A 27,580-nucleotide genomic window follows, 5' to 3' on the forward strand; every position below is an offset into this window, starting at 1 on the left:
GTTTATATGTTGGAGAATATTCTATCCATTATGGATGAGCACTTCCAAAGAATATAACATGATAAAGAGACCTTTGAGACTTATGTATTAGAAAAACTAGATGCTTTCAAAGAAAGCATGCTCCAAATTGAAGATAATAAGCTTGAGAATTTGTTGAAACTATATGAGGAAGTTCGAGTTTGGTTTGAGGAGGCAAAATCTCGACCAACCAAACTCGAACTTAACAAAGTAACCATCAAGGACAAATAGCATATTTCTTCGATAGCTGATTTATTTGATCAACTTGGTAGAGACAAGTGGTTTTCGAAGCTGGATTTGAGGTTAGGATATCACCAAATGAGAATTGCCGATAGTGATGAGTCTAAGACCACGTGTGTCACGAAGTATGGATAGTATGAGTGGTTGGTGATGCCTTTTGGCTTAACTAATACTCCTGCGATCTTCTGTACCTTGACGAACGAGATCTTTTGTCCTTATCTTGATCAATTCGTAGTGGTCTACTTGGATGACATCGTCATCTATAGCAATACATTAGAAGAACATGTAGAATCCTTACGAACCATATCCAAAATCTTGTGAGAGAATAATCTATATGTGAAGAAAAAAAAGTATTCCTTTGCAAGGGACAAGGTCCACTTCTTAGGACACATCGTAAAAGATGGAACTCTCCACATGGATCAAGAGAAGGTGAAGGCTATCGAAGAATAAGAGCCGCCAAACAAGGTATCTGAATTTAGATCATTCCTTGGATTGGCTAAATACTATTGGAGGTTTATCAAGGGATACTCTGCCAATGTGGCACCATTAATCGATCTTCTCAAGAAGAATCAATCTTAGGAATGGTCAGAGGAGTATCAAAAGGCCTTTGATGAATTAAACACTGCTATCATAGGGGGATCAGTACTAATATTGGCCGACTACTTAAGGGTATTTGAAGTTCACACCGATACTTTTGACTACGTTATTGGAGGGATTTTGATACAAAAAGGACATCACATTTCCTTTGAGAGTCGCAAGTTGAATGATACAAAGAGACAATACACCGTCCAAGAGAAGGAGATGACTGCGACAGTGTATTATTTGAGAACTTGGTGCCGCGACTTGCTTGGTTCACACTTTATTGTAAAGAAAGACAACGTGGCTACAATCTACTTTCAAATTCAAAAGAAGTTAATTCCCGAACAAACTAGGTAGCAAGATTTCTTAGTTGAGTTTGATTTCAAATTTGAGTGCAAGTCAAGTAAGGCCAATGTGGCAGCAGATACACTGAGTCGCATGGCTGAGTTGGCAGCCATTTTCACTATCGAGGAAGACATTTTTATATGCATTATCAAGGAAGGGTTACATCATGATTCATTAGCTAAGAAGTTGGTGGAGTTAGCTAGAGAAGGTAAGACCAAAAAATTTGCATATGTCATTGCGGTGCTAGATTCAAACAAAATTGCATATGTGCCACGATCACATTTGGGTACTACAAATCTTTTCTTGCCTTGGTTTGCCCTTTTTCCTGTACTCCCAGTGAAACTCAGAGTTGGACTCCAGCACAAATTATTTCCAGCTCCACTGTTTTTCTCCACGGTTCGTGAAGAAGAGTCTCTGACTTCTGTAGCCATAGTCTTCTTCAGGAGAAAATCGCGTCTTCACTCTACACACAATTTTTTTTTAGATCAGTAATAGATAACTCGACCTTTTTAGGGAGTACAGAGTACTAATGTCAAGTGATTAAATTTAATCCCCTTCGACATTGCCATCAAGGACCAAATCAACCACAAGAAACAGATCAGCCAATAAACATAAACTAATAGTCAAGTAAACAAACATACATAATCAAAACACTCTACACACAATGAAGACAATGAAAAATAAAGAAAAAATCCTAAGTAACTTTGAACATCCAAATGATAACGCCTATTTATGAAATGCAGCATTTTGTCAAAGGTCCAGGAAATGATTTGTTAAAAAATATGAAATCCATCAGATAAATAATTAAAGATCAAAAAGGACATTTATTATTATTATTATTATTATTATTATTATTATTATTATTATTATTATTATTATTATTATTATGAGGATCTGTTGGTATAATTTTTATACCTTATTCAATCATAAAGAACAGAATATGCAAATAAAACAAATCATAACACTTCAATTTTTTAAAAAGTTTTAGGAAATACTTTAGTTTTTAATTATCAAATTAATCTTCAAATTTTTATTTTATTAGACAAATTTATCTTTTTTTTTTGTTGTCCACGGTATCCCCCAACCCGACAGATGACACTTGCTTAAGCGGACGAGTGAGCTGACCACTCGACCAACCCAAATTGGTTATTTGTTTATACATCTAATTATTTATCTATATGAAGGGATAAATATAAATTTTTTTATGTTTTTATTAGATATCACTAAAAATTAATTTGTCTAATTCTTTTAGTCAAAATTGAGAAAAAAAATTAATTTATCTAACAAAATAACAAGTTGTGAACTGATCTGATAGTTAAAATTTATTAAAAACTAAAATATTTAACTAAAAATTCTTTAAAGATTGATATGAGATATTACTCTAAAACAAAATAAAAACAAGTAAAAAGTAAATAATTCATTGAGATAACAACATAATTAAGTAAGATAAGATAAATAAACTCAAAAGGGTCTAACATAATTGATTATCCTATATACACAGAAGAAAAATAAAAATCATAACTACTACATATAATCAAGGTTGCGAGAACCGAACTGGTCAAAGAATCGGTGAGGTCACTGGTTCAATAGTTTACTGGTTTAACCGGGATTCAACCGGGATTCAACCGGTTTAATTGAATATTAAATAAAATTATTAAAAAATCTAAAAATAATTTTAAATAATAAATTATTATAAATATATAAATTTAATAATTTCTAACTTAATAAAATTTAAAATTTCACATAATAAAGAGCAAAACTTCAAAAAGAAAGCTATGTAGAGTCAGCATCTAAGCATAAATATGCAGCATATACATATAGTATTCTTCCATACATTTTTTGAAACAGAGAAAATTTCATTCAGGATAAAGGAAAGACATCTAACATAGCCAAGTTCTGAACATGGCTTGGGGCATCTTCCATCCACATGCAATTTGGAGTGGTAAGAGCTAAGGTTGCTAATTCATGAACTACTCTACTCCCTTCCCTCTTAACATGACTAAATTTCACAAATCTAAAATTTCTAATAAGTGAAATGGCATCAGTAATAAAAGTTTCAAAACAAGAATTAAAACACCTTCTCTGTTTGAGGGCACTCATTACTTCTATATTGTCACTTTCAAGAATTACCTTTGAAAAACAACAGTCTTTTGCAAAATTCAACCCCCAAAATACTTCATGTGCTTCAAGGGGATAAGGTATTGCCTGGGTTGCTGATGCCTCCATTATGATTCCCATCTCATTCCTAATTACAACACCAACTCCTCCATCAATATCGTGTGACTCATTATGTATTTTCCATACATTAGTCTTTGAAACAAGACTAAAAATGCACAAGCACAAGCATAAAAATCAAAATCATGTAAATAACATGACACTTATGTCTAAATTGTTAATAACCACAACACCAACAGCAGTTTAAATACAACACCAAGAACAACACAGCAAGATTATTAACAAAAAAATACAGATTATTGTGTAATATAAATTATTAACAATTAATCAATAACACAGCAAAAAGAACAATTATTAACACCATAACAAGAACACAGTAACAGCCAAAAACACAGCAAAGACGATTGCAACAGCACACCATTCCATACCATAACACAGCAAGAACACAGCAAAGAGGAGAGGACTCACCTACCAGAATCTTCAGCGAGCACGGAAGAGCAGAGGGAGGCGACCACGGCAGAGCAGAGGGGGCTGAAGAAATTGCGGCGAGCAAGGCAGAGCAGAGGGAGGGGGACCACAGCAGAGCAGAGGGGCTGGAGAAATTGCGGCGGGCACGGCAGAGAAGAGGGATACCTGCGACGAAGGAGAAGGAGGAGCGACCGACCACTAATGGACGACGCACACGAACGGCGGCTGCGGGACGCGGTGGAGGCTGCGGTGGTCAAACCCGTCGCTGCTGTGGCTGCGGGACGCGGAGGCTGCTGGACGCAGAGGTTGCTGGACGCGGTGGCGATGGGCTGCTCGACTGGTGGTGGTGGGCTGGTGGCTGCAATGGTTCTCAGCTTCTCATTTCTCAGAGAAGAGAGGAGAGATGAGTGGCTGTGGCTTCAATTGACAATTGGAATTTAGGGTTCACTTCAGCACTTGTCCTTTTTCTTTTTTTTTTTCTTTTTTTTTTAAATTTTTATACAAAACGGCGACGTTTAGAGGATGCATTTCCGAACCGAAAATCCTCTAAAAACTAGACGGTTCTACTAGTTCACCGGTTAACTGCCAATTCGACCAATTTTTTATCGATTTTTTGCCATATAATTTTTAGGTTTATTCGGACCGACTAACTGACCGGTTCCCGGTTATTCCGGTTGAACCGACCGGTCCGGTTCGATTTTCAGAACCATGCACATGATTATGAAAAGAAACTAGGTAAGAAAAAAAGATTCAACAAATGTTAGGAAGAAGACATCAAGCCAATACTAGACCAACTATTTCAAGATAAAAGCTCTATGCATGTACATTTAAAAGGTTTCAAAAGCAAAGAAAATATTTTAGTATTATCTACATATTTTTACTTTTATTATTTTTGGGTTTACATTCTATCAATTTGTTTGGGAGATAAAATCCCAAAAAATTAAAGTTTGACGGTGATTTTAGAAAATATGAGAATAAATAGAATTCACCCTTACCAAATTATAAATATTTAATTTAAAATTTTAAAAAGTGAATTTGTTGACAATGAATGATCCTTTTTTATTTTTCAATTTTCGAAAAGTGAGTTTGTTGACTATGAATTATCCTTTTAATTATTTTTTAACTTTTAAAAAATACAATACACCAATTAGCAAATTCAGAGTATCATGTTTCAATAAATAACAATATTACACCATTTTTTTGTAAATCACCCACCTCAGTATGGTATATAAATTAAAAGATGTCAAAACACACAAATTAAAAGTGGATTTGATTGAATTCATCATTTGGATTGATAGTCAATAACACTCTGAAAAGCACCGGCCAATGCTCTCACTCTGTTCTTTCTTGCTTCCAAAAGCTTGCTTGCTGTCTCTTCAATCACCCCATTTGATACTTGAGCCTCCTTTTTCCCATGCATCATTACACCTTGTGATGATGATGACGACGGTGATGGTGATAGTGATGGTGATGACGATGGCAATGGCGAGGGTGATACTTCCACCTTTTCCTTCTCTTTGTTCTCTTCTTTGAGTTGATGATGTTCTTCTTCTTGTTGTGTTGCTTGATTTTCATTATTATTGCTTTCTAGTTCCTTCACCTTGTTATCTTCCACTTTTATTACTGGCTCTTCAGCATTTTGCTTTTCTTCTTCTTTGATCTCATCAACTTTTGCTTCTTCTGCTTCTTCTTTAATCTCATCAACTTTTGCTTCTTCTGCTGTTGAATGATTAAGTTCTAAGTAGTTGTTGTTACTTTCTTCTTGATTTGCGGTTGCGATGACTTTCTCATTATCATCATCTTCATTTTTCTTATCGTCTTCATTCTCTTCTTTATCTTCTTTTTCTTCATGTTCTTTATCTTCTATTTTCTCTTCTTCTTTCTCTTCTTCTTCTTCGTGTTCTTTTTCTTCTATTTTCTCTTTTTCTTTCTCCTCCTCCTCTTCTTCTTCCTCTACTATTTTCTCTTTTTCTTTCTCCTCCTCCTCTTCTTCTTCCTCTACTTCTTCGTGTTCTTTTTCTTCTTCTTCTATTTTCTCTTGTTTTTCATATTCTTGTTTTTCTTCTTCTTTTTCTTGTTCTTCTTCTTCTGATGATGTTGAAATAATTTTTTTCTTTATTATCCTCGTCTTGAGTTTGAACTTGATCGTCATATTCTTCGACCTTCTGATCATGATAATTGTCATGATCATGAACAAGATCATGGTCGTTTTGATCATCATAAAATTCAATATCAGACAAATTATCAATATTATTTTCTTGATAATTATCCAATATATTTATCACCTCTTCTTTTTCTTCATTTATAGCTTCCTTAACTTCTTCCTCATTATTTCCAACTTTATCCAACTTCTCTAAAAAAATATCTTCACCATCCTTCTTTGTTGAGGAACTACTCTTTGCAACCTTTGTTGAGCCAACAACCTTCTTAGTATTTGTTAAAGAAATTGAAGAGACACTTTTCTTGGCACCACTTTTAGCACCACCACCAACACTAGTTTTTGTTGCTTCCTTAACATTACTACTAGTAATGGGCCTGGACTTAGAAGTGGTAATATTAGTGATACTCTTAACAGGCCCAATGGATTTTTTAACTGATATGGGCCTGTCTCTTGGGCCTGGGGAAACAAGCTGTTGTCTCGAAGGAGAAGGTTGTTTCTTGAGTTGGGCCTCAGATGGTGGAATGGGCTTATCAAAAGAACTTCTTCTAATGGGCTTGCTATTATTGTTATTTGAAGAAGGGTCATTATTGGGCTTTACTGTGAGTTTTGGTATTTGAGTACCTTTGGATTTGAGGCTGTTTGGACCATTTTTATCTGAGGTTGTTGTTGACTTTTCTTTAGAGGTAGTTGTTGCTTTTATTGGGGTTCTTTTTGTTGTGTTTGAGATTTGAGAAGAATTTGAAGATGTTGAAGTTTTCTTCTCCTTTCCAACACCACCACCATTAGGTTTTGTTGCCATATATGAATATGTAACAAGGTGGCTTCAATTATGAATCCTAGGGAAGATCCTGCAAATTACCAATAAATGATCTCAATAAACATTTCACAAAACTAAAAAGCTTTCCTGACAAAAAAAAAATAACTAAAAGGGTTTAGATAAATTTCTTTAAAATATTTGTTTTCTTTATTTTGGTTTTTATATTTTTTTTGTCCGATAAAATTTAAAAGACATTTCTATTTTAGACACTATCGTTAGTTTGTTCTGTTAAATAATCACGAAATACATCTTGTAACATCAATATTTCAACTTACTTAACAGAATAAATTAACAACGATAACTAAAATAAAGATTTATTAACAGATGTATTCATCATCTTTTCATGACTCAAACAACTTTATTATTGTGGCTTTGGGACATCAATTCTAAAAAAAGTTAATAAAGTCAACAATAATTATATTATATTGACATTACAAATTAGCTATCAATCAGTCATGTATAAAAATATGAAATTACTTCACTATTAAACATTATAAACAATATAATTATATATTTATAATCAAAATTCATAAGTAATATAATTAAATAAATTCTATCTATAATCAAAATACAAATAGAAGAACAAAAATAATGTAGTGGTTAATTTTGACATAAAAAAATTGATTTTGTTGTAAAGTAAAACATGATTTCAAATATATCCCCCACACACATTCCACCATGATATTTTAAAAAAATAAATTAAAGAAATAAATTGGGCATGAACATGGAAGAAAAAAATATCAACGTGACCTAAAATATTAGTGACATGATTAATATTAAAGAATGTCAAACTTGAGATTTGGATTTGGAGTTTTAAGCATATAAACTTGTACAAAATTACAATTAATTGGAGAATATGGTAACCTTAATAATATGATTAGTTGATCATCACCATGTATGAATTTTCTTTGATATACAAACAAGAACATGTGAAGCAATGATTAATCAAATTCCATATTGTTTTTGGATTTTGGGATTTACAAGGAGGAGAAGCAAGCAATATTCAAAATTCGAAAGATGAATAAAAGAAAAAAAGTAAATAAAATAAAACAAAAAGGAAGAGTAAATTTGCAATAACGAAATTAAATAGAAAAGGTTCAAGTTCAGATAACGTACCTTGATAAAATTAAAGAAAGTTCATGGAAGAGTGAATTTGTGGGCACAAAGCAATAATCAAATGAAATTGCTTTGAAAGATGAGAATATATGAAGAGAGAGACAAAAAGGAACAAAATGATTGGTTAAAAAGAGAAAAACCAGAAAAAAAAGGTTGGGATTGGGAATTTGGAGCCTTAATAATATCATGAATGCACCGCAAATCACGCACTAACTCAAAGATGGTGAATGGCGTTTTTTCTTTTTTCTTTTTTTTTTCTTTCTTTTTCTTGAAGGCATTGGTCATTCAATGCCATTATTATATCATAAAAATACTACTAATTTTTTTTCATTTTAATTTTAACTAAAAAATGTCTCTTGAATTATTATTTCTATTCTATTTATTTTATTATATAAAAATCAAATTTTTTGTACTTAATCATAAAACTAATGTAATATACTTTTAAGAGTATTTTTTATTTATTTTTTTAATTTATTGAATACAATTTATTACGGTAAATTAATATCAACTAATTAATTTGATTAGATATTTAAATATCACATCATTTATTATAATTTATAACAATCAATTAAAACTAAGAGAGTGTTTTTCTATTTATTTTTTTAATTTATTAAATCCAATTAATTATAATATATTAATTATATCAACTAATTAAATTCAAGCAACTATTTTTTCATTTATTTTTTAATTTAATAAATCAAATCAAATTAATTATACTAATTATTTGTATCAACTAATTGATTTGATTAATTCTTAAAATATTTTTATTTTTTATTTTATTTATTTAAATACATTAATTATAACTAATTAATTATTTAATTTTATTAGGATAAATATCAAATTATATTCTTAATATAAAAATACAAAATTTTATTCCTTCTATTTTTATTTTACCATTATAAAAGACCATATATACTAGAAGAGAATCTTATTTTTTTTACCAATTACTTTTTTATTAGGTAATTTTTACACCAATTTTTTTTCTTCCTTTGAGGTGCCGTTGCAAAAAGGCAACTGTCGTGGACACAAGTCACCACACCCTCTAACTGCTCGTCACTCGATGCTATATATAATATGTTAGTCATGGACCTTTCAAGAACCATAGTGTTATCATATATGCATAAATAATAAAAATTTAATGTTTGAACTTGCTCAACTCATTTATCTTTTTATATGATGTATTATAGTGTGGAATTACATTCAATTTGTGTTACGCAATGGTATTATGGTTTGTATTGTAGTATGAAATTATATTTAATTTGTATTGCAGAATGATATTATGGTCTAATTAGAGCTTTTACTTTATAACTGTGTTATAATTTTTTCTCATCGTTTTCTCTCGGATATCAAGTTAGCGTATTTTTATTTATTATTATTGAAATAGTTGTGATATGAAATTAAAAAATAAAAACTCTCACACTCAATTCAATTTATTGTAATCTATCTCTTCTATTTTTTTATTTTGTTTATTTATTTAATTTTTTTATTTTTATTATGAATTTTATTATTTTTATCTTTTATATATTAATTTATTGTAACTCTTTTCAAGTCACATGTGAAGTCTTTTCAATATTAAAATTGTGTCCCTAATGTGCTTAATTTTATTGATTTATTAATTATGTGAAACCAAATTTAATTGTTACCAATCCTAATATTAATAATACAAAAATTATGAATTTCTTAATTTATTTTTATTTATTTTACAATGAGTCAATAACATTGTGAAGTATGAATTGTTAGGATAAAGTACCATTTCATAAGTACAAACAATTAGATGTTAGACAAATTCTATTCTACCAAAATATTCATCTTCTTTTTCAGTTCCAAATTAACACTTCTTAAATAGTAATAGCATATTTAATTTTTCAACTCAAAAGTCTTGGCAAAGATCATAGCATTCTTTCTTTCATGTGTAGAAATCTCAATTTAGTTTCAAAAAATTTCGGTAATATGTATATATATTTTCTAGTTCATAAATAAAGATAAGGAATCTTAAAAATAGATTCTACAAGTTACATATTTTAAAGGGATAGGATACTATATAATTTGATGATATAATAACAATAATACTAATCTCTTTAATATATTAAAATTGAAATTTTTTCCAAACTAATATGAATGAAGTGTCATGCTTTCATAATTTTTTGTTCTCTCTAACGTGAAGACACTCCTATTTATTATTAATTATTTTTTTATTTCTATTTTTGATATTTTCTAAGATTTTCAATTCAAATATTGCTATTTAATTCACTAATTTTAGATAATAATTAAATTTATTATAATGCTAGCTAATCTTTTTTATATTAAATCAATTAATAATAAATATCATTTATCAATATAAATTGTAAATTTTATTATTTATACTTTCTAATTAAATTATTTGCTATTCTTATTCTCGTTTATTTTTATGTAAAGTCTTTTTTGTAATAAATTTATTGTTGTCAATTTTCTCTATGATAATAATAATAAATAATTTATAACAATAAAAATATTATCATTTATCAATTAAGTAATATATCCATCAACATCCCTTTATTATATCATTAATACAATAATATATGTAGAATAATAATTTCTCAAAATAAATAAATAATCATTAATTCCTTTCACGTTAAAAAGATAAAAAAAAATCTGATCAACCTAAACTGATTTGCATATAAATAATAATTATATGAAGTGAATATTATGTTAAACAAAATAATAGCTAAATAATATAGGTATATATTTTTTTATAATGACAGTGAAAAGAGAGGATCATATTATTCTTTTAAATAAGAGAATAATATTGTTTTTATTATCAATTCTTAATTATTTATTTTAACTCAATAAATTTAATTTCTATTAATTAAAATTAGAAGTTAATTCAATTATTGTTATTTAATTCATTCTTTCTAGGTAACAATTAAAATTATTATAATTACTTCTAATCTTTTCTATATTCAATTAATTAATAATAAACATCAACAACTATATATATTAAATATATTATAATTTTTGCTATATATTTAAACATGTATATGATTAGGATTTTTACGGTTTCTTACCAACATGTATATAATTAATTAATTATTACTATATATTTAAACAAACTTTTTACCAACAATGATGATAATATAATTCTTACTATTATATATAGTGATATATGGTAATTTATTTATCTATTTTTTTACACTACAAGATTTTTATTTATTTGTGGCAATTTTTTTTCTTATTTGTGGAGGTTTATAACCCCCACCAAATAGTTTGTGGGAGTTTCTATAACCCCCAAAATTTGAGGTGCCACGAGGTCTTTTATGGGAGGTTTTTAAAAACCTCCACAATCTATTTAGTGGGGGTTTTATAATCTATTTAGTGGGGGTTTTATATTAGACTTTTGTGGGAATTTTAAATCACTTTTGTGGCAATTTAAAACCTCCACAAATTAATTTTTTAATTTAACAAAAAATAACTATTTTGTGAGATTTTCAAACCTCCACAAATCCTGTAATTATTTATTTATTTTTAATTTCAAATCATTTATTAATCCCATCTCATTTACATACTCTCAAATTAAAAATTTATTTTTTAATATAAAAAATAGTAAACACACTCAAAGATAAGTCTTAAACACCAATTCGGTTCAGGAATTTCATAAAATCACCACAAAACAAGAAAATCCAACTAAATTCAATACATAATTGTAAGCTTCAAAGTTAAGCCAATCCAATCAAAAACAGATTACAGCCTGCTACCCGTAAACGAATCACAATTCTCATGAAAGATACAGAAAAAAAACTTTCAAAAGGTGTAAACTAGTAAACCGCTATAAACTAGTAATCACTAAAATAATACACTTCTTACTATGCTTAAATATCACTAATATTAAGTTATCCTTCTATTGTAGTGACATCAATTAGAGAGTCAATTACTAATTGCTCTACAAAAACCAAATGTATTGTCAATGGTGGTACTAACCATGGAATGGGTGCTGAATCCAAAGCTAGCTAAATAATGAAGTACCAATCAATTTCACACTGCCATCTATATGATTCCTGTGATTCACTGTCTCTCTAATCTCCTTCAGGGCTTGTGCCTTTTCTTCTGCTTCATGCTCCAATCTTTTGTACTGTAAACAGAACAAAAACCAACTCCTACTGTTAATCATAAGCTGAGTTGATAGGAAAAGGATATAAGGTCAATCTTAAAGTGCATACAACTTTTAAGGTTGAATTATAGAAATTTTATATGGTCTTGAGACTGTCTAAGACTTAAGACTCAAAAAAATAATAAAATTTGATTCTAGAACGATTATTTTAACAATTTTAAAAAGAAACTCTCACAACACCCTGACAATATTGCTAACCACATTGCGATTTATATTGATAAGAAATGGGATCTAAAATTCTAGCACACATATAGAGAAAGAAATAAATATACAGATTGACTTGCTAAAGAGAAAATGACGGCAAATTTTAATTTTCATTTTGTTGATATGCTTCCTAGAACCTTAGGAGTATTATTGATAATGATTGTAGAGAAATTCCCATACCCCAAATAATTATAGCTTAGTTTTCTCTTCTCATGGGCTTAAGTCCCATTTTAATTAAAAAAAATCGTAAATAATAATAGTAATAAAGAGAAATCAATATCTCTAAAACGTAAATTCCAGAAAGTTGTAAAATTTGTTATCAAGGATATCTAAAGCTACCACATCAATATTCACTCCAGTTATGTATTTATGCAATTATTTCCAATGAATATATTATCATGAACCAGTGCAAACACTAGGAGGAATAGGACCACGTATTAAGATACAAGTCGAAGAAAAAGACTCACCATGAATTCCATTTCCCCTGATAATATGGTATTAGTACTTGTTGTTGTCTCTTCTTCTACAAGAATCTTTGCTTCCTCTCTCATTATTCTACTCCAAAATGTGCTTATTATGTCCTCATCTAATTAATAATAAGAAAAAAAGTATATAATTATATTAGTATTATTATTGCTCTTTTATTTGTGATCTTTGCAATAGTATAATAAACATTGTAGCATGCAGTACCTGAAAGTCCAAAAATACTTTCTATATTCTGGCTCATGCAGTATGTGGGGTTCAAGTTCCACAAGCTCTGACGAACAAGAAGAATAATATATAAGAAGAGATCATATAATTATTGAAACTGATAATTAAGATGAAAATATAATATACCTTTTCAAGATCACTACTACTAGTCTTGGAATATTGTTGATCATGATGATTGTCAACATTTGGCAGCAAGCGCCTACGTTTGGAACGATCCCCGAATTCAAGCAAAGCATCTTGAAGATACTCTGTTGAGAAATCATCATCAGCAGAAGAATCCTGAGTAGCAGTTGAGAATGATGGTTCACTACTACTCCCATATTCATACATTGCTGTCATCACTGCATGTTCAACAATAATCATTACAATTACACACCAAGGAATAATAATAATAATAATAATAATAATAATAATAATAATAATAATAATAATAATAATAATAGTTCAGTAACTCAAAATCTGAAATCTTATGAATTGCTTATATAACCAGATATACTAAGAAAAATCCTTCAGGCAGGAGGGTAACATACCGCATTCATTGCAGAAACAGGGAGCCAGCCCCCATGCTGCTGTTAGGCAAGATCAAGCGGAGGGATTACTGCAGATTGCTTATAGTTGGATGGATAGTGAGACAAAATCTCCTTGACTTTCATGGGGCACAGAATAAAATAATCATAATTTTTATGTTAAACCTAAGTGGCTATACATCACATACCTGATATGTGTGTGGAATTAAAGAACCACATCTCTTGAAAATATTATGATGAAAGGCATCAAATCAGAAATTATCCATTCTCGACAAATATTTCAACTCTAACAACCAACTTTAAAATCGGTAAGATTCTTGTTTTCCCTGTTCAAGGAAGACAAACATGACTTTTTACTCAAATATTGAAACTGAATATAAATCCCAGATTCCTTAAGTTCCTATTTTGGGTAACTGGGTTTGGATTCACATAATGCACTCTTTTAGAAGAGTTAAGTGGAACTTGTGGAACCCGATTTGATGGTATTAGATAAAATATTCTAATATTACCAAAACTTAAGTTTTAAACTTTCCACCTTCCACTAGAAAATGGCATTAAAGCTGGCTAAAGTGATGCCAAAATAATGAAACTTAATACTACATGCTTTGTTTTGCTCAAGTTTTCACTTAAATAATGAACCTTAATATCTTGAAATAATGATGATACTAACATGTATGGTATGTTTCTATGAGTTTCAAGATCCCTATACTTTTTCACAAGGCCATAGTCATTAATGTATACCTGAAATGAGATACTAGAAATTATAATATATAGTTAGAAGAACTCAAATTTTCATGCTCAGTAAAACGGAGTTATGCTTCACGTATCCAAAAATAAAATTGAAAACGGAGTTATGCTTAGTTAACATCTCAACTTTAGACCAAAAAACTGAAAGATATGAGCCTGCTATACAAGTTTTCACTCAAAGTTCATGTTATGTTATTAAATCTCATTCCATTTGGAAGCAATCTAACCTGGAGCTATCATCCAACAAGAAAGAATCATTCTGAGCGTTATTGGAGTCCTCAACCATAAGCATCCTCATGCTCGAAAGGACCTGAAGAAAAATTTTAACACCAAACCATGCATCCATAGAAATAAGAAATTCAGAATATAATGCATTGCATCACACTCGAGTGCTATAATCAGAATTAGTTAAGAGGGTTGTTACTCTGCTTTCAATTATCATATCTAAAAGACTCAAACAATTAATGAAACAACTATGAATAAAACACATGCAAGAGTTTAAATATTAAGTTAAATAAGATATCTGGGTTATTATTTTCCTAGTATTCCCAAGAAACAGAAATATAACATTTTAAAATTAACACTGAGTAAGAGAATTTAAATAAACTAACGCTTCTGGTAATCTATTACAGGAATATATTATCTAGTAATTGGTAGTTATCGAAGCATAACCATAATCTTAACTTGTACTTTTACATAATCACATCAAACATCAGATGCACCTCAGAGTGCAAAATTCACGGTACAAATGAGTTCTAATGTAATAATTCCTAAACAATAATTAATACTAGGGGAGGGGGAGTAGAAGTTACCTTGCCGGCAAGAAGTCCAAGTGCAAAAGCACTCCCTTTCTCAACCTCATGCTCAAATGGCAACAGCTTCTGAACCAGATCTTCTTCTGTCACGGGAGGAGCTTGGAGGTGCTGAACCAAAGCCAGAATAGCTCCTTCTTTGACAATGACGTTCACCATTTTCTCTGCAAGACACAACCACCGAAGGATTTACACCGAGAGACATGCACGATCGAATTTGCCAAAAATTGAAACGAAGGGAGCAACACGCTAGGAGATCGAGGAAGAGGAATGGAGGATTTACCGTTTTTGGCAAGATTGAGTAGCGCGCTTGGCAGCAGCTCGATCTGACTCAAACGCAGGCATCGCCAGTTACTCTCTCTCTGATCTCAGATGCTATGGCGAGGTTGATGGTGACAATGGTGAAGAGATGAATATGGTGGTGTAGATCTAGGGTTTCATTCTCACTCTTCTTCCTCTTCTAATTTTTTGGACAAATTTTTGTTTTTTTTTTTTTTTTTTTTTTGGTCATGACAAATTTTTGTTTGAGTTTAATCAGAATAGAGAAAGTGGATGGGATGGGATGGGCTATTTGTTTGGACAATTGGGCTTAAAGTTTTAAACTAACATTAATTAATGGAGATTTTATATTTTGCCACAAATAAAATATATTATGGAGGTTTTAAAAATCCTCCACAAACAAATTGCCATAAACAAGTTGAAATTTTGTAGTGTTATCTTTAAGTATCAGATCATTTATTATAATTTATATTAATTTATTAGTTATAATTTATTATATTAGTTAATTAATTGATTAATTTATAAGTTATATAATAAAATTACAAATAAAACAGACAATATAGATATTATTTAATTATTATATTAGATGTGTTTTTTAATTTTTTTATGATTAAACCAAATTAATTATACTCATTATATGTATCAGTTAATTAATTTGATTAATGTATTAGACATTAAAATAATAGATTTGTGACTACAATAGACAACTACGATATTTTTGACTAATATATAATACCAACAACAATTAATAATACTAAATAATTTATAATTATATATTTAATCTATGAAGTTTAAATGAGTTAAAAAGATTAATTGAGATACAAAATTGACGTAACATTTATTTCGCCTAATTCACTAAATGTAATTAATTGTAACTTTTGGTTTTCTAAATGGAGAAGCGAGGGGCGACTGTGTCAGGAGATGGATTATGTTCACATTTTTAATTCGGATCTCAGGATCTTTGATCTTTGGTCATCTGGACAGTGGAACCTTGAGAATATCTATTCTCCTCTGAATCAGTCTCTGCAGAGCAACATTAACTCTTACAACTCAGATGTTTAAGCTAGTTCAGAGGTCGGTTAGTGTTGGACTGGTGCGGCCTCAAAGGTTTATGATACTCATAGTGGTTATTTGTGGATCAGTAAGAAGATGTTTAATTGGAAGGATAGGGGTAATTAGCTTTGGCTTTGGCGTCAACATGTTCCGGAAAAGCACAAATTTTTGGCCTGGCTATGTCTTCGGGAGGCTCTTCCTACTGCTGCATTTCGTTTTAGGATGGGCATTTCGCACACGGATAGCTGTCCACGATGTTTCTCAGGTCAGGAATCGGTTTTACATTGTATTCGGGATTGTCCAAAAGCCCAACTTGTTTGGCAAGCTTTAGGGATCTCCGATCAACCAGTAGATTTGATGAGTTGGTTCTTACATAATAGCAAACAGCGCCCCTTTAGATTCTTTTCTGGTCTTTGGTGGATTTGGTGTTCGAGAAATAACGAGATCTTTCATCCTCACGAGCATTGGACCACAGACAAGGTGATTGGTATGACTTTGTCCTTAGAAAAGGAACTCCGAAATATTTTTGAATTGCAACGACTATCTATCCCCTCAACCATTAGTGGCTCTTGGATTCCCCCTCAGTGGGTACCTTTAAGATTAATTGTGATGCTAGCTATCCTGACAGTGGTGCTCGAGTTGGTTTTGCTTGTGTTAGCAGAGATTGGAAGGGAAGGTGGCAACGAGGCTGTCTGGGAACAATTGAGAGTCGTAGCATTTTGCAAGGAGAGTTGTTTGCTATTTGGAGAGGCTTTCTTTTAGCATGGGACTCGGGACAAAGAGACATTATATGTGAGACAGACTGTGTGGAGGCTTTTACTATTGTCAATAATTTACAAGATTGCTTTGGGTTTATTGATCCTTTGGTGTTAAAAATTCGAGATATCATATCTTAGAAATGGCGTGCTGATCTTCGGTTGATCTTGAGAGATGCAAATACAGTAGCAGACATCATGGCAAAGACTGCAATGAGGACTATTTCTCCCCAAGTGGAGCTTCCATTGCCTTGGAAGGAGTTTGAGAGTAGTATTCAGCGGGACTGCCTTTCTTAAGCATTTTTTTTTTTAGTTTTTGTTTATTTTCTTTTAAGTCACCAAAAAAAAATTGTAATTATAACTACTTATATCTTTCATATTTTATGTTAATAATATATTTTAATTAAATCATTAATATCATTTTAATATTTTTTTTGTTATTAATATTAATAATATGTTTTAAAATAATGCCTTCCACCAAAGAATATATATATATTTGATTTATTAGTAAATTATTACTTTAATGCATTATGACGTTATGTATGTCTAATTGCATAAATTTATTATTCAAAAATGTTATTCATATATTAAAATCAGTTATTAAAATTAGATACTAATATATTTATGTATAAATATACATGTGATTTAATTTATTTTTAATATATATTTATATTTCAACATATATTTTATACTACTGGTAGCTGAGTTTAGTATATACGTAGCATAATCGTTCATTATTTGGTTATATATGTCTAATATCATATTTTTTCTCTTCATATTAAATTTTGAGAAAAAGATAAATATGTCCTTAACTTTTTAATTCAAATACAAATAAATTTCTAACTAATTAAAAATAGAAAAACATCTCTTATCTCTTAAAATACAAGACATCTAAGTCCCTTCGTCTAAAATATATTAGAACAAATAGGTTTTTCGAAAAGATTTAAATGTCCCGCATTTTAAAACGTTAGGGATATTTTTATATTTTTAATTAGTCAATGACTTATTCATCTTCAAATTAAAAAATCAAAAGACCTACTTATCGTTTTATCTTCAACTTTTAATAATAATTTTTTATTTATGAATAGATTATTTTCTACTTTAATATACATATGATGAATATTTAACTTTATACTTTTGTATTATTCAATAAATATAATGAATATGATATTATTTCTATTATTTGAGCATCAATAATATTTTTATAAATTTTTTATTACATAATTTACTTTCACAAAAGTTAATAAAATTTAATTTATAAAAATTTAAATTTGATCACTTATTATGATTAAGCTCAAATTTTAATTTATTTTATCAGATTATATAAATATTAAATTCTTTGATTAAAGACTTATTTGATTATGATATGATATTATATATAACTTTTATTTTAGTAATTAAATTTTAGTTGTTACACAAATATTATATTTTAGATAATTGTATATTTTTTTATTATTTTAAAAATTATTATATATTTTTTGAATTGTTCAATTATGTTTATTTTTCTAAAAAATTATTATTATTAGAGTGCAGCTAATGTTTGTGAATAGTCTAAAATAAAAAATAAAAATAAAAAATACAAAATATTAATATTTTGAATTCTTTAATGTATGAACCTTGAAATAGATATATATGATTATGATTAATGGTCATCATTTGAAACTTTTATTTAATTTCAAATTTTTATAACATATTTGCCTTAAAATTTTATTTTTTATTGATTACTGTTTTTTTTTTTTGACTTAATTATCATTAATTTCTATCAAATAGAATTTATCGGTTGAAAAAAATTGGACATTGGTTCAAAAGAAAGGAACCAAAAACTATAATTTTTTTGATAAAATATTTATGTCACATTTACCTTTTTTTTTACACCATATTTTACATTTTTTAATAATTAAAAGTTTTACGCATACGAGAAAAATGACATTACTAAATGTATTATAAAAGGTAAACTATTAAATGTAAATTTTTAAAAAAATACATAATACTTAATTAATTAATATAATCATAATTAAAAATATCAAAATTATTTTCATATAATAAAATTGATATGTTTTAAAAAGTACTTTTATATATTTTACTAACAAGTATATGTGATACTTACCAATAATTTTTATTTTTAATAACAAATATTATTGTATTAAAGTAATGTGTTTTAAAAGTATATAATGTAATTTTTATTTAAAAAATATTTATAAAATAGTAAATATTATTTTGTTTTAATTTTATTCTTAATATTTAGTTTCAATTTATTATTGACATTTTAATACATTTCAGTTATACCATTAAAATGAACAATATTAATTACAATCAATTAATTATAATAATTATTTGATTTAAATAAGATAAATATTAAATTATTTAATAAACAATAAATAAAAAAGTGAAATACATGAATTTAATTTAAATTATTTTTTTATTGTTATCCATATAAACAAAATCTCTCTCTTTCTCTCGTGTTTCAGCTATAATTTTTTTAATTTTTAACTTTTTAGTTTCCTTAATCTTTATTTTGCTAAATTTTTTTCATGATTTTATTTTTATTTTTTTATGTATTTTGATTAATAATTTTTAAAGGTATTATTATTTTATTTACTAATATTTAAATTTTTATAATATTTTTATAGAATTTGATAAATAGAGCTTTTTTCATAATATTTTTTTAATAAGAATATATCTTGGTTTTTGTTTTTTGTCTTTTATATTCATTGATGATTATAATAAAAAAATTTTACAAGCCATTTTTTATCAACTGCACGCATTGCCATTTATACTTTTTTTTTCTACTTCTTTTAATTGTTTTTTTTTACATTATTTTTAATTGAATAAATGATTAAATTCGTCTTTAAAAGATCACTCGTTTTTTAAGTTGGTTTTTAAAAAAATTTTTGAATCAAATTTATCTTTTAAAGATTTTAAGTTAGTCACATTAATTATTCTGTCACTTTCATTACTAAGAAGTCAAAATTTGCTACTATAGCACATTAAATGACACCACACTCACCATAGCACACATGTGACCGTCCTAATTACTTACTAAAATAATAAGTTTATGAAATTAGATCAAATAAATTTCAAATTGAAGAGGACTTTAAAACATTGAAATTCCTCAATTTATAATTGATTTGATCTAATTTCATAAACTTATTATATTAGCAGCCAATTAAGACGGTCAAGTATGAATTGTGGTGTTACTTAATGTATCATATCATATCATATCAGTAAATTTTGACGCTATCAACAAAGAAATAATGGAAGGTCTAACGTGACAAACTTAAAATCTTTGAAGGACTAATTTGATTAAAAGAAATTTCGATGACTAATTTAGAGAATGAGAAGGGACGAATTTAATCATTTATTTATTTTTGAGTAATTACCCAAATCAGTCCCCGAGGATTTTAGAATCAGACATTTTAGTCCCTAAGAAAAATTAATACACGGATCAGTCCCTAAGATTTTACTCCGGCAGACAAATCAGTCCCCAATTCATTTTCCGGTAGAGTAATTACCCAAATCAGTCCCCAAAGATTTTAAAAACGGACATTTTAGTCCCCAAGAAAAACTAATGTACAAATCAATCCCCAACTTTTCTCTCTATTAGACATAATAGTCCCCCGTCCAAAAATAAAATAAAATAAAATAATTATTATTATTAATTACACAATAATATTGTACTATATTTTTTGTATTTTTTAGACAAAAATAATGATAAATTTATTCATTAGATTCTTATATATATATATAGTCACTCAATAATAATAATAATAATAATAATAATAATAATAATAATAATAATAATAATAATAATAATAATAATAATAAAAATTATTAGAGATTATTTTACAAGAAATTCAAAGTTAAAATTATTTGATATTTTTGTATTTAATATAATCAAAAGATGTCCTATGCAAAAAAAAATTATATATATTTATATTAAAAAATATGTATTAAAACAAAATATTTTAATTTGAATTTATATTAAATACATATTTTTTTAATACAAACATATTTTTTAAAATAGTACATCTTTTGATTATATTAAATACAAAAATATCAAATGGTTTTAACCTTAAATTTCTTATAAAATAATCTCTAATAATTTTATTGATTATTATTATTATTATTATTATTATTATTATTATTATTATTATTATTATTATTATTATTATTATTATTATTGAGTGACTATATATATATATATAAATACATATATAAGAATCTAATGAATAAATTTATCATTATTTTTATCTAAAAAATACAAAAAATCATGGTATAATATTATTATGTAATTAATAATAATAATAATAATAATAATAATAATAATAATAATAATAATAAATAAAATTATTAGATATTATTTTACAAAAAAATCAAAGTTAAAATCATTTGATATTTTTGTATTTAATATAATCAAAAGATGTACTATTTTAAAAAATATGTTTGTATTAAAAAAATATGTATTTAATATAAATTCAAATTAAAATATTTTGTTTTAATACATATTTTTTAATATAAACATATATATTTTTTTTACATAGGACATTTTTTGATTATATTAAATACAAAAATATCAAATGATTTTAACTTTGAATTTCTTGTAAAATAATCTCTAATTATTATTATTATTATTATTATTATTATTATTATTATTATTATTATTATTATTATTATTATTATTATTATTATTATTGAGTGACTATATATATATATATATATAAGAATCTAATGAATAAATTTATCATTATTTTTGTCTAAAAAATACAAAAAATATAGTACAATATTATTGTGCAATTAATAATAATAATTATTTTATTTTATTTTATTTTTGGATGGGGGACTATTATGTCTAATAGAGAGAAAAGTTGGGGATTGATTTGTACATTAATTTTTCTTAGGTAGCGTTTGGTGGAGAGACAGAGACGGAAAGACTGAGACTGAGAGACAGAGATTAAGAGACAGGGATTGAAATAAATCTCAGTATTCTGTTTGGTACAAAATGGAAGACATGAATTGAAACAAGAATGAAACTCTAATTTAATTTGCACAAAGGGTAAAATTGGAATTAATTAATTGAAATGAAAGTATTTTAGGTATAAAATGTTATTAAAGTTTCAGTCTCTATCTCTAAAAATTTCAGTCCCCTGTGTCCCTACTTTTTGGAGGTACTGAAATACTAAAATTTTAGAGACAGAGACAGAAATTTTAGTACTAGTCTCTGAACTAACAAACACGATACTGAGTCTCAGTCTCTCAGTCTCTGTCTCAGTACCTCAAAACAAACGCTACCTTAGGGACTAAAATATCTGTTTTTAAAATCTTTGGGGACTGATCTGGGTAATTATTCTACCGGAAAATGAATTGGGGACTGATTTGTCTGCCGGAGTAAAACCTTGGGGACTAATCTGTGTATTAATTTTTCTTGGGGACTAAAATGTCCGATTCTAAAATCCTCAAGGACTGATTTGGGTAATTACTCTTTATTTTTAATTAATTATTTTACTTTTACGCTTGATATATTTACTATATTTCACTTTGTCTTAGTCTCAATATCATAGTTATCTTTTAATTGTATAAAATTGGATAGTTTCTTTCAAAATATGCTTAATTATATTATTTTTATTATATACAATAATTATAATAAACAAATAAATATAAGTTGAATATATAATTTAATATGAATTTAAAATAAAAATTGAATGAATTTTCAAAAATCAATTTTGTTCTTAATTTTTCTGCAATTATTTAATAGTAAAAGTCTCTTTATAATTATCATCGTTGATACAAAAAAATATGTCTTTATAAAATAAAATAAAAAATATATAAGATATATAAATAATATATATATATATAGTTCCAAAGTTATTAATCATATGGACAAATTTTAAAAAAAAATCTTATAGTTCAATATATAATCATATAACTTTTTAATATTTTTAACTTTTTTTTAAATTGTCTAGACTTATCAATATTTAAATTGTTTATACATCATTTTTCAAAATATTATGATTTTACGGTTATAATATGTAATATTAATTATTGTTATATATATAAAAAATGTAACTTATTTAGTGTTTAACTATTTATCTTCGATTAATATTGTTATAACAAGGATATATGTGACTCTATAAGAACGATATAGCCTAAACTTTGGCTATCTAAGAATTTACTAAATAGTTAGAGTAGCTTCATATCACAAATAAACAAATGATAGTAATAGGGATGATGAAAAAATAAGTTAAAATAGATATTTGCCGGGATTACTCATGATTTAAAGTTAAATGGAGACCCATAAAATTTTACGGGTGGAGATTCGTCTATCCCAAAGAATTCATTAAATCTATGCGAATATAAAATTACTAATTTATCCTAATTTATATATATAAAAATTCATTTCTTAAATTTAGTAACCCTACTTTCTACCTCCTATTTGAATCCTTCTTCTTCCTTTCAGACTCATTCTCATTTTTTATTTTACGTCTCTCTCTAACTCACTTTCTCTACTTCTCAATTCTATTACTATGTTACACAGACTCACCTAAAAAAATTATGTTATGTTATTACGTTGAAAAATATTTTTTATATTTTTTCTTTTGAAATGTTATTTTTTATAATAAATATGTTATGAACTGGGTTAGATTATATTGACTTGATTATTTTATGATTATTATATTATGTATTTTTTTAAATTTAAAAAAATATTCATAAATACCTGCAAGTATCTGTGCTCTCTATGGGAATAATTAAATGGAGACTTGTGACTAGGGATGAAAATAGGTCAGGCGGTTTATCAAAAACCTGCAATCTAGCCTGTATTTATCTTGGTCTAGCCTGGCCTATTAGCTGTATTTAGCTTGGCCTAACCTGATCTATTATAAAATAGGTACAGATTCAGACTTTTGTAAAAGTTTTAATATGTTAATAGGTTAGGTCCACGCTCACTAATTAACTTTATCGATTTGTCAGATATGTTTGAGCCTGTAAAAATATAATTAAATATATAAATAATTTTTTATTATTAATAAAAATATTAAAAATTTTAAATTTATTATATTTTATTATAAATTCTCTTTTATATTTTAAATACTTTAAAATTTAATTTTTTTATAAATATTAAATATGACATTATATATATATATATATATATATTTTTATTAAAAATAATTTTTTAAAATAATATTTGTAAATATTTTTTTTTGTAAAATAAATTTTGTCAGGCCTTTTAATAGGCTTTAGATTAGGCTAGGCTGAATAATATATCATGTTTAGTATTAAAAAAAAATTTATAACAAGCCAAATAGAACAAAATATGACTTATTAAGAACAAAATTTGGTCAGACTTAACCTATTTCTATTCTTATTTACGATAAAAATGGAAAGGAGACAAAAGACATTTTTTTTTAAACGGAAGTAAGAAAAAAAAAACCGTCACACTCTCACAAATATCTATTAATATTTCTAACTTGCAACGGAGATGAAACAAGAGACATTATTTATAGTGATAATTTCTATATATATTTTTTGTTTAATTTTTTTAATAAAAAATTTCATATATTTTTATATATATTATCCCAGGACACGAAAACATACATTAATTTTTTATAAATACCAAAATAAAATAAAAATAGACATATTGATATTCTAGTTCCATGTATGGTGTCTTTGAACACAAATATGAACACAAATGGTACTTGAATATCCTAATACTAATCAAAATAGTCTCTCATCATTTTTATAAATGATTAATAAAATCCTTCAATTTTACTTTCATAAATTTTTGTTCATCTCTAATCCAAACTTTTGTAGTGTAGTGTTAATTTAGATTTGGTTAAAGCTTTCACTTTTAAAAAATAATTTATAAACAATATTTTTAAAAAATTATTTTTTAAAAATTATAGTATCTATATTTAATAAATTAAATTAAAAATAATTTTCAACAAATACAAACAACAATAATTATGTTCAGTAAAATAATTTTATAATTTAAAAATATTATTATAATAAACATAAATATAAGAGTTAAATTTAAAAATAATTAATTTATAGAATTATATTAAATTTTTTAATTTTAACAAATATAAACTAATTTAAAAAAATGTTACTTTAGATATTTTTAAAAATATCTCATTTTTTTAAAGTTTTAAACACAAATATATAATTTTTTTATTTATTAAACAGCAAAAAAGAATTTATTCTTTTAAAAAACACAAACATATTTTTAAAAAAATTTACCAGACTAAGTTTTAGACCGTTAAGTGTCGACATGATATTTTAACTATAAACTATAAAGTAACGTAAACATTATATATAGATAATTTTTTTTTTTTTTACCAAAGATACAAGACTCGAACCCGCAACCTCTTAATTGAGTATGGAGAGACTATGCCATTTGATCTATTACTTATTGGCAAAAACTTGGAAAGATAAGAGACTCGAACCCACAACCTCTTAATTGAGTATGAGAAGTCTATGCCATTTGAGCTATTACTCATTGGCCATTATATATAGATAATTAGGTATGAACAAAATAATATTTCAAATTAATTAATTTGACTCAATTTAGTTCCTTTCCTAATATAAAATCTTAATTTTCAAAATTATAGCAATATCTTAATCTTTATCTTTTTTACTCCTCTTATTTTGTTTACTACTAGAATTTTGTTCATTTTACTTGCTGAGTAATGATGGATGGTTTCATGCTATGATGTCGCAAGTTGATTATGTATTCCTACATTTACATATGTTATGAAACTTAAAGAAAAAAATGTATACGAATATTTCAAAATCCTCCCAATTATTATTATTATTATTATTATTTTCTAGTTCAAAGCCCTTTTCTAATTTTGGGGAATTAGTTTTATGGTTTCTTACTTTCTTTGATACGGGGTCTTCTAACTTTTTAAGACTCTAAGATCGATGAAGCCCAGTCATGTCCAGAATGGGCATTGTGCCATTTGGAATTTGGCAGACCAACCAAATAAATTGACATATAAAAAATAAATGTTGATGCCTCCTTTTTTTTTTTTACCTATTAATTTTGGTGTTTATTTACTCCGTGAGAAAGGCCATTTGTCTTTTTCCTCTTATTTATTATGAAATTTCATTCTCATTTATTATTAAATATCGTAATTGATTGAGGTAAGAAATTGAAGAAAATAATAGATTGAGAGGGACATATCGTTTGTTGTAGTTTCTTTATTACATATTTAAATTTTTTTATTAATTAAATTTAATCAAATTGATTTAACATAATAAAAATTAATTATGATTAGTATTATTTTAAATTTTATTATTTAACTTAATTAAATTTAATTTATAAAAAGACTTAAATATATAATATTATTTTTTTATTATCAATTATTTATCGTTGTTAAAAAAAAAATTAATGGCTTAGAAAATTACTTGGCCTCACCACTTTAATTAATTTGAATATTGGTAAATAGGTAATTATAAATACTAATTTTATATTTAGATTTGTACTATATGTGAACCTAAACAATTTATGAGGTTAGGCAATTTAAAAATATACAAGTTGTTTGTTAATGATAGGATTAGTATTGGACTAATCTAATTAGAGAATTATACTATAAATAAAAGTATGATGTAATAATGTAGAAAATGCATGATGTAATTAAAAGTTTTATTTTTCTTTTTTGGCTCTAATTTTAGGAATTTTTCTTCTATTCTCTCTTATTATCTCTAATTTCCTTTATTTCTTGATACAAATTCGTATCAAATAGTGCTTTCATTGAACATCATACCAAATTTTCATGATGATTCACCGGACTCAATTTGGGATCAATTTCAAACTAGTTTACAATGCTTGGATTTAATTTATCAAAAACGGACTAAGATACTTGAAGAAATTCAGACAACTTACACCAAAATTTGTGCAACCTTGCACGATCATCAACGACTCCAACAGCCTCCAATTTTTCAGATTCAAGCCAAATCAACCTCAGCTTTTCAACTAATCAATAATAATTCAACAGCTTCAGAAGCAAAAATTCAACACTTACAGCTCTGCAATTTCAGAATTCAGCATCAGATTATGAGAATCCAGCATTGGAGAATGCAGCTACCAATTTTCCAGAATTCAACATGACTCCAGTTCACACAGAAGAAGAAGCAGAAGAATCAGATTTCAGTTTACAAGTTCGACCACAGCAGCAACAATCAAAATCAACAAAAATTGCATATTCAACAAGAAATTCAACCCTAAATTCAACAACAATAGATCACAAATTCAATTTTACAAGATCAGTGTGCAAATCAACAAGTTCAGATTATGTCATTGATGCAGAAGATGCGGTGCCACAATTTCAGCAACGACAACCAAATTCATACCAAACTTCAAATATGTGTACCTAGAAAAAGCATCAATAAACGTCACATAGTATCTAAAACCCAAGTAAGAAATTACGAGTGT

At 27.0% G+C, this 27,580-nt stretch overlaps 1 protein-coding gene and 1 pseudogene across 5 annotated transcripts; both read right to left on the reverse strand.

Moving 5' to 3' along the window:
- Nucleotides 1-5,041: 5,041 nt before the first annotated feature.
- On the reverse strand, nt 5,042-8,020 carry LOC110266087 (uncharacterized; annotated as a pseudogene). Its single transcript, XR_015896467.1, has 2 exons — nt 7,920-8,020; nt 5,042-6,834 (listed from the first exon to the last, which is right to left on the reverse strand). The product of XR_015896467.1 is annotated as an uncharacterized LOC110266087 (transcript).
- A 3,501-nt stretch (nt 8,021-11,521) lies between these two features.
- Nucleotides 11,522-15,603, reverse strand: LOC107614076 (uncharacterized). Of its 4 annotated transcripts, none has more exons than XM_016316303.3 (9): nt 15,348-15,495; nt 15,065-15,228; nt 14,480-14,562; nt 13,694-13,831; nt 13,509-13,576; nt 13,105-13,319; nt 12,958-13,024; nt 12,735-12,853; nt 11,522-12,024 (listed from the first exon to the last, which is right to left on the reverse strand). In XM_016316303.3, exons 6-9 carry the CDS (start codon nt 13,315-13,317, stop codon nt 11,899-11,901), a joined length of 525 nt encoding a protein of 174 aa, XP_016171789.1. In that variant the 5' UTR covers nt 13,318-13,319; nt 13,509-13,576; nt 13,694-13,831; nt 14,480-14,562; nt 15,065-15,228; nt 15,348-15,495; the 3' UTR covers nt 11,522-11,898. The 4 variants fall into 4 exon arrangements, with proteins under 4 accessions (XP_016171789.1, XP_016171790.1, XP_088353058.1 ...); XM_016316304.3 differs by having other exon boundaries at nt 13,509-13,586; nt 15,348-15,488; XM_088496932.1 differs by having other exon boundaries at nt 13,694-14,562; nt 15,348-15,603.
- Nucleotides 15,604-27,580: the final 11,977 nt, after the last annotated feature.

Source organism: Arachis ipaensis, chromosome B8 (genome assembly GCF_059453495.1).
Source record: "Arachis ipaensis isolate K30076 ecotype BB chromosome B8, ASM5945349v1, whole genome shotgun sequence".
NCBI lineage: Eukaryota > Viridiplantae > Streptophyta > Magnoliopsida > Fabales > Fabaceae > Arachis > Arachis ipaensis.

Coding starts and splice junctions, on each gene's coding strand:
- LOC107614076 (XM_088496932.1), bottom strand. CDS start 13,317: ATGACAGCAATGTATGAATATGGGAGTAGTAGTGAACCATCATTCTCA. Junction 13,025..13,104: donor GTAGTAGTGATCTTGAAAAG/GTATATTATATT, acceptor CTTGTTCGTCAG/AGCTTGTGGAACTTGAACCC. Junction 12,854..12,957: donor AAGTATTTTTGGACTTTCAG/GTACTGCATGCT, acceptor ATTATTAATTAG/ATGAGGACATAATAAGCACA.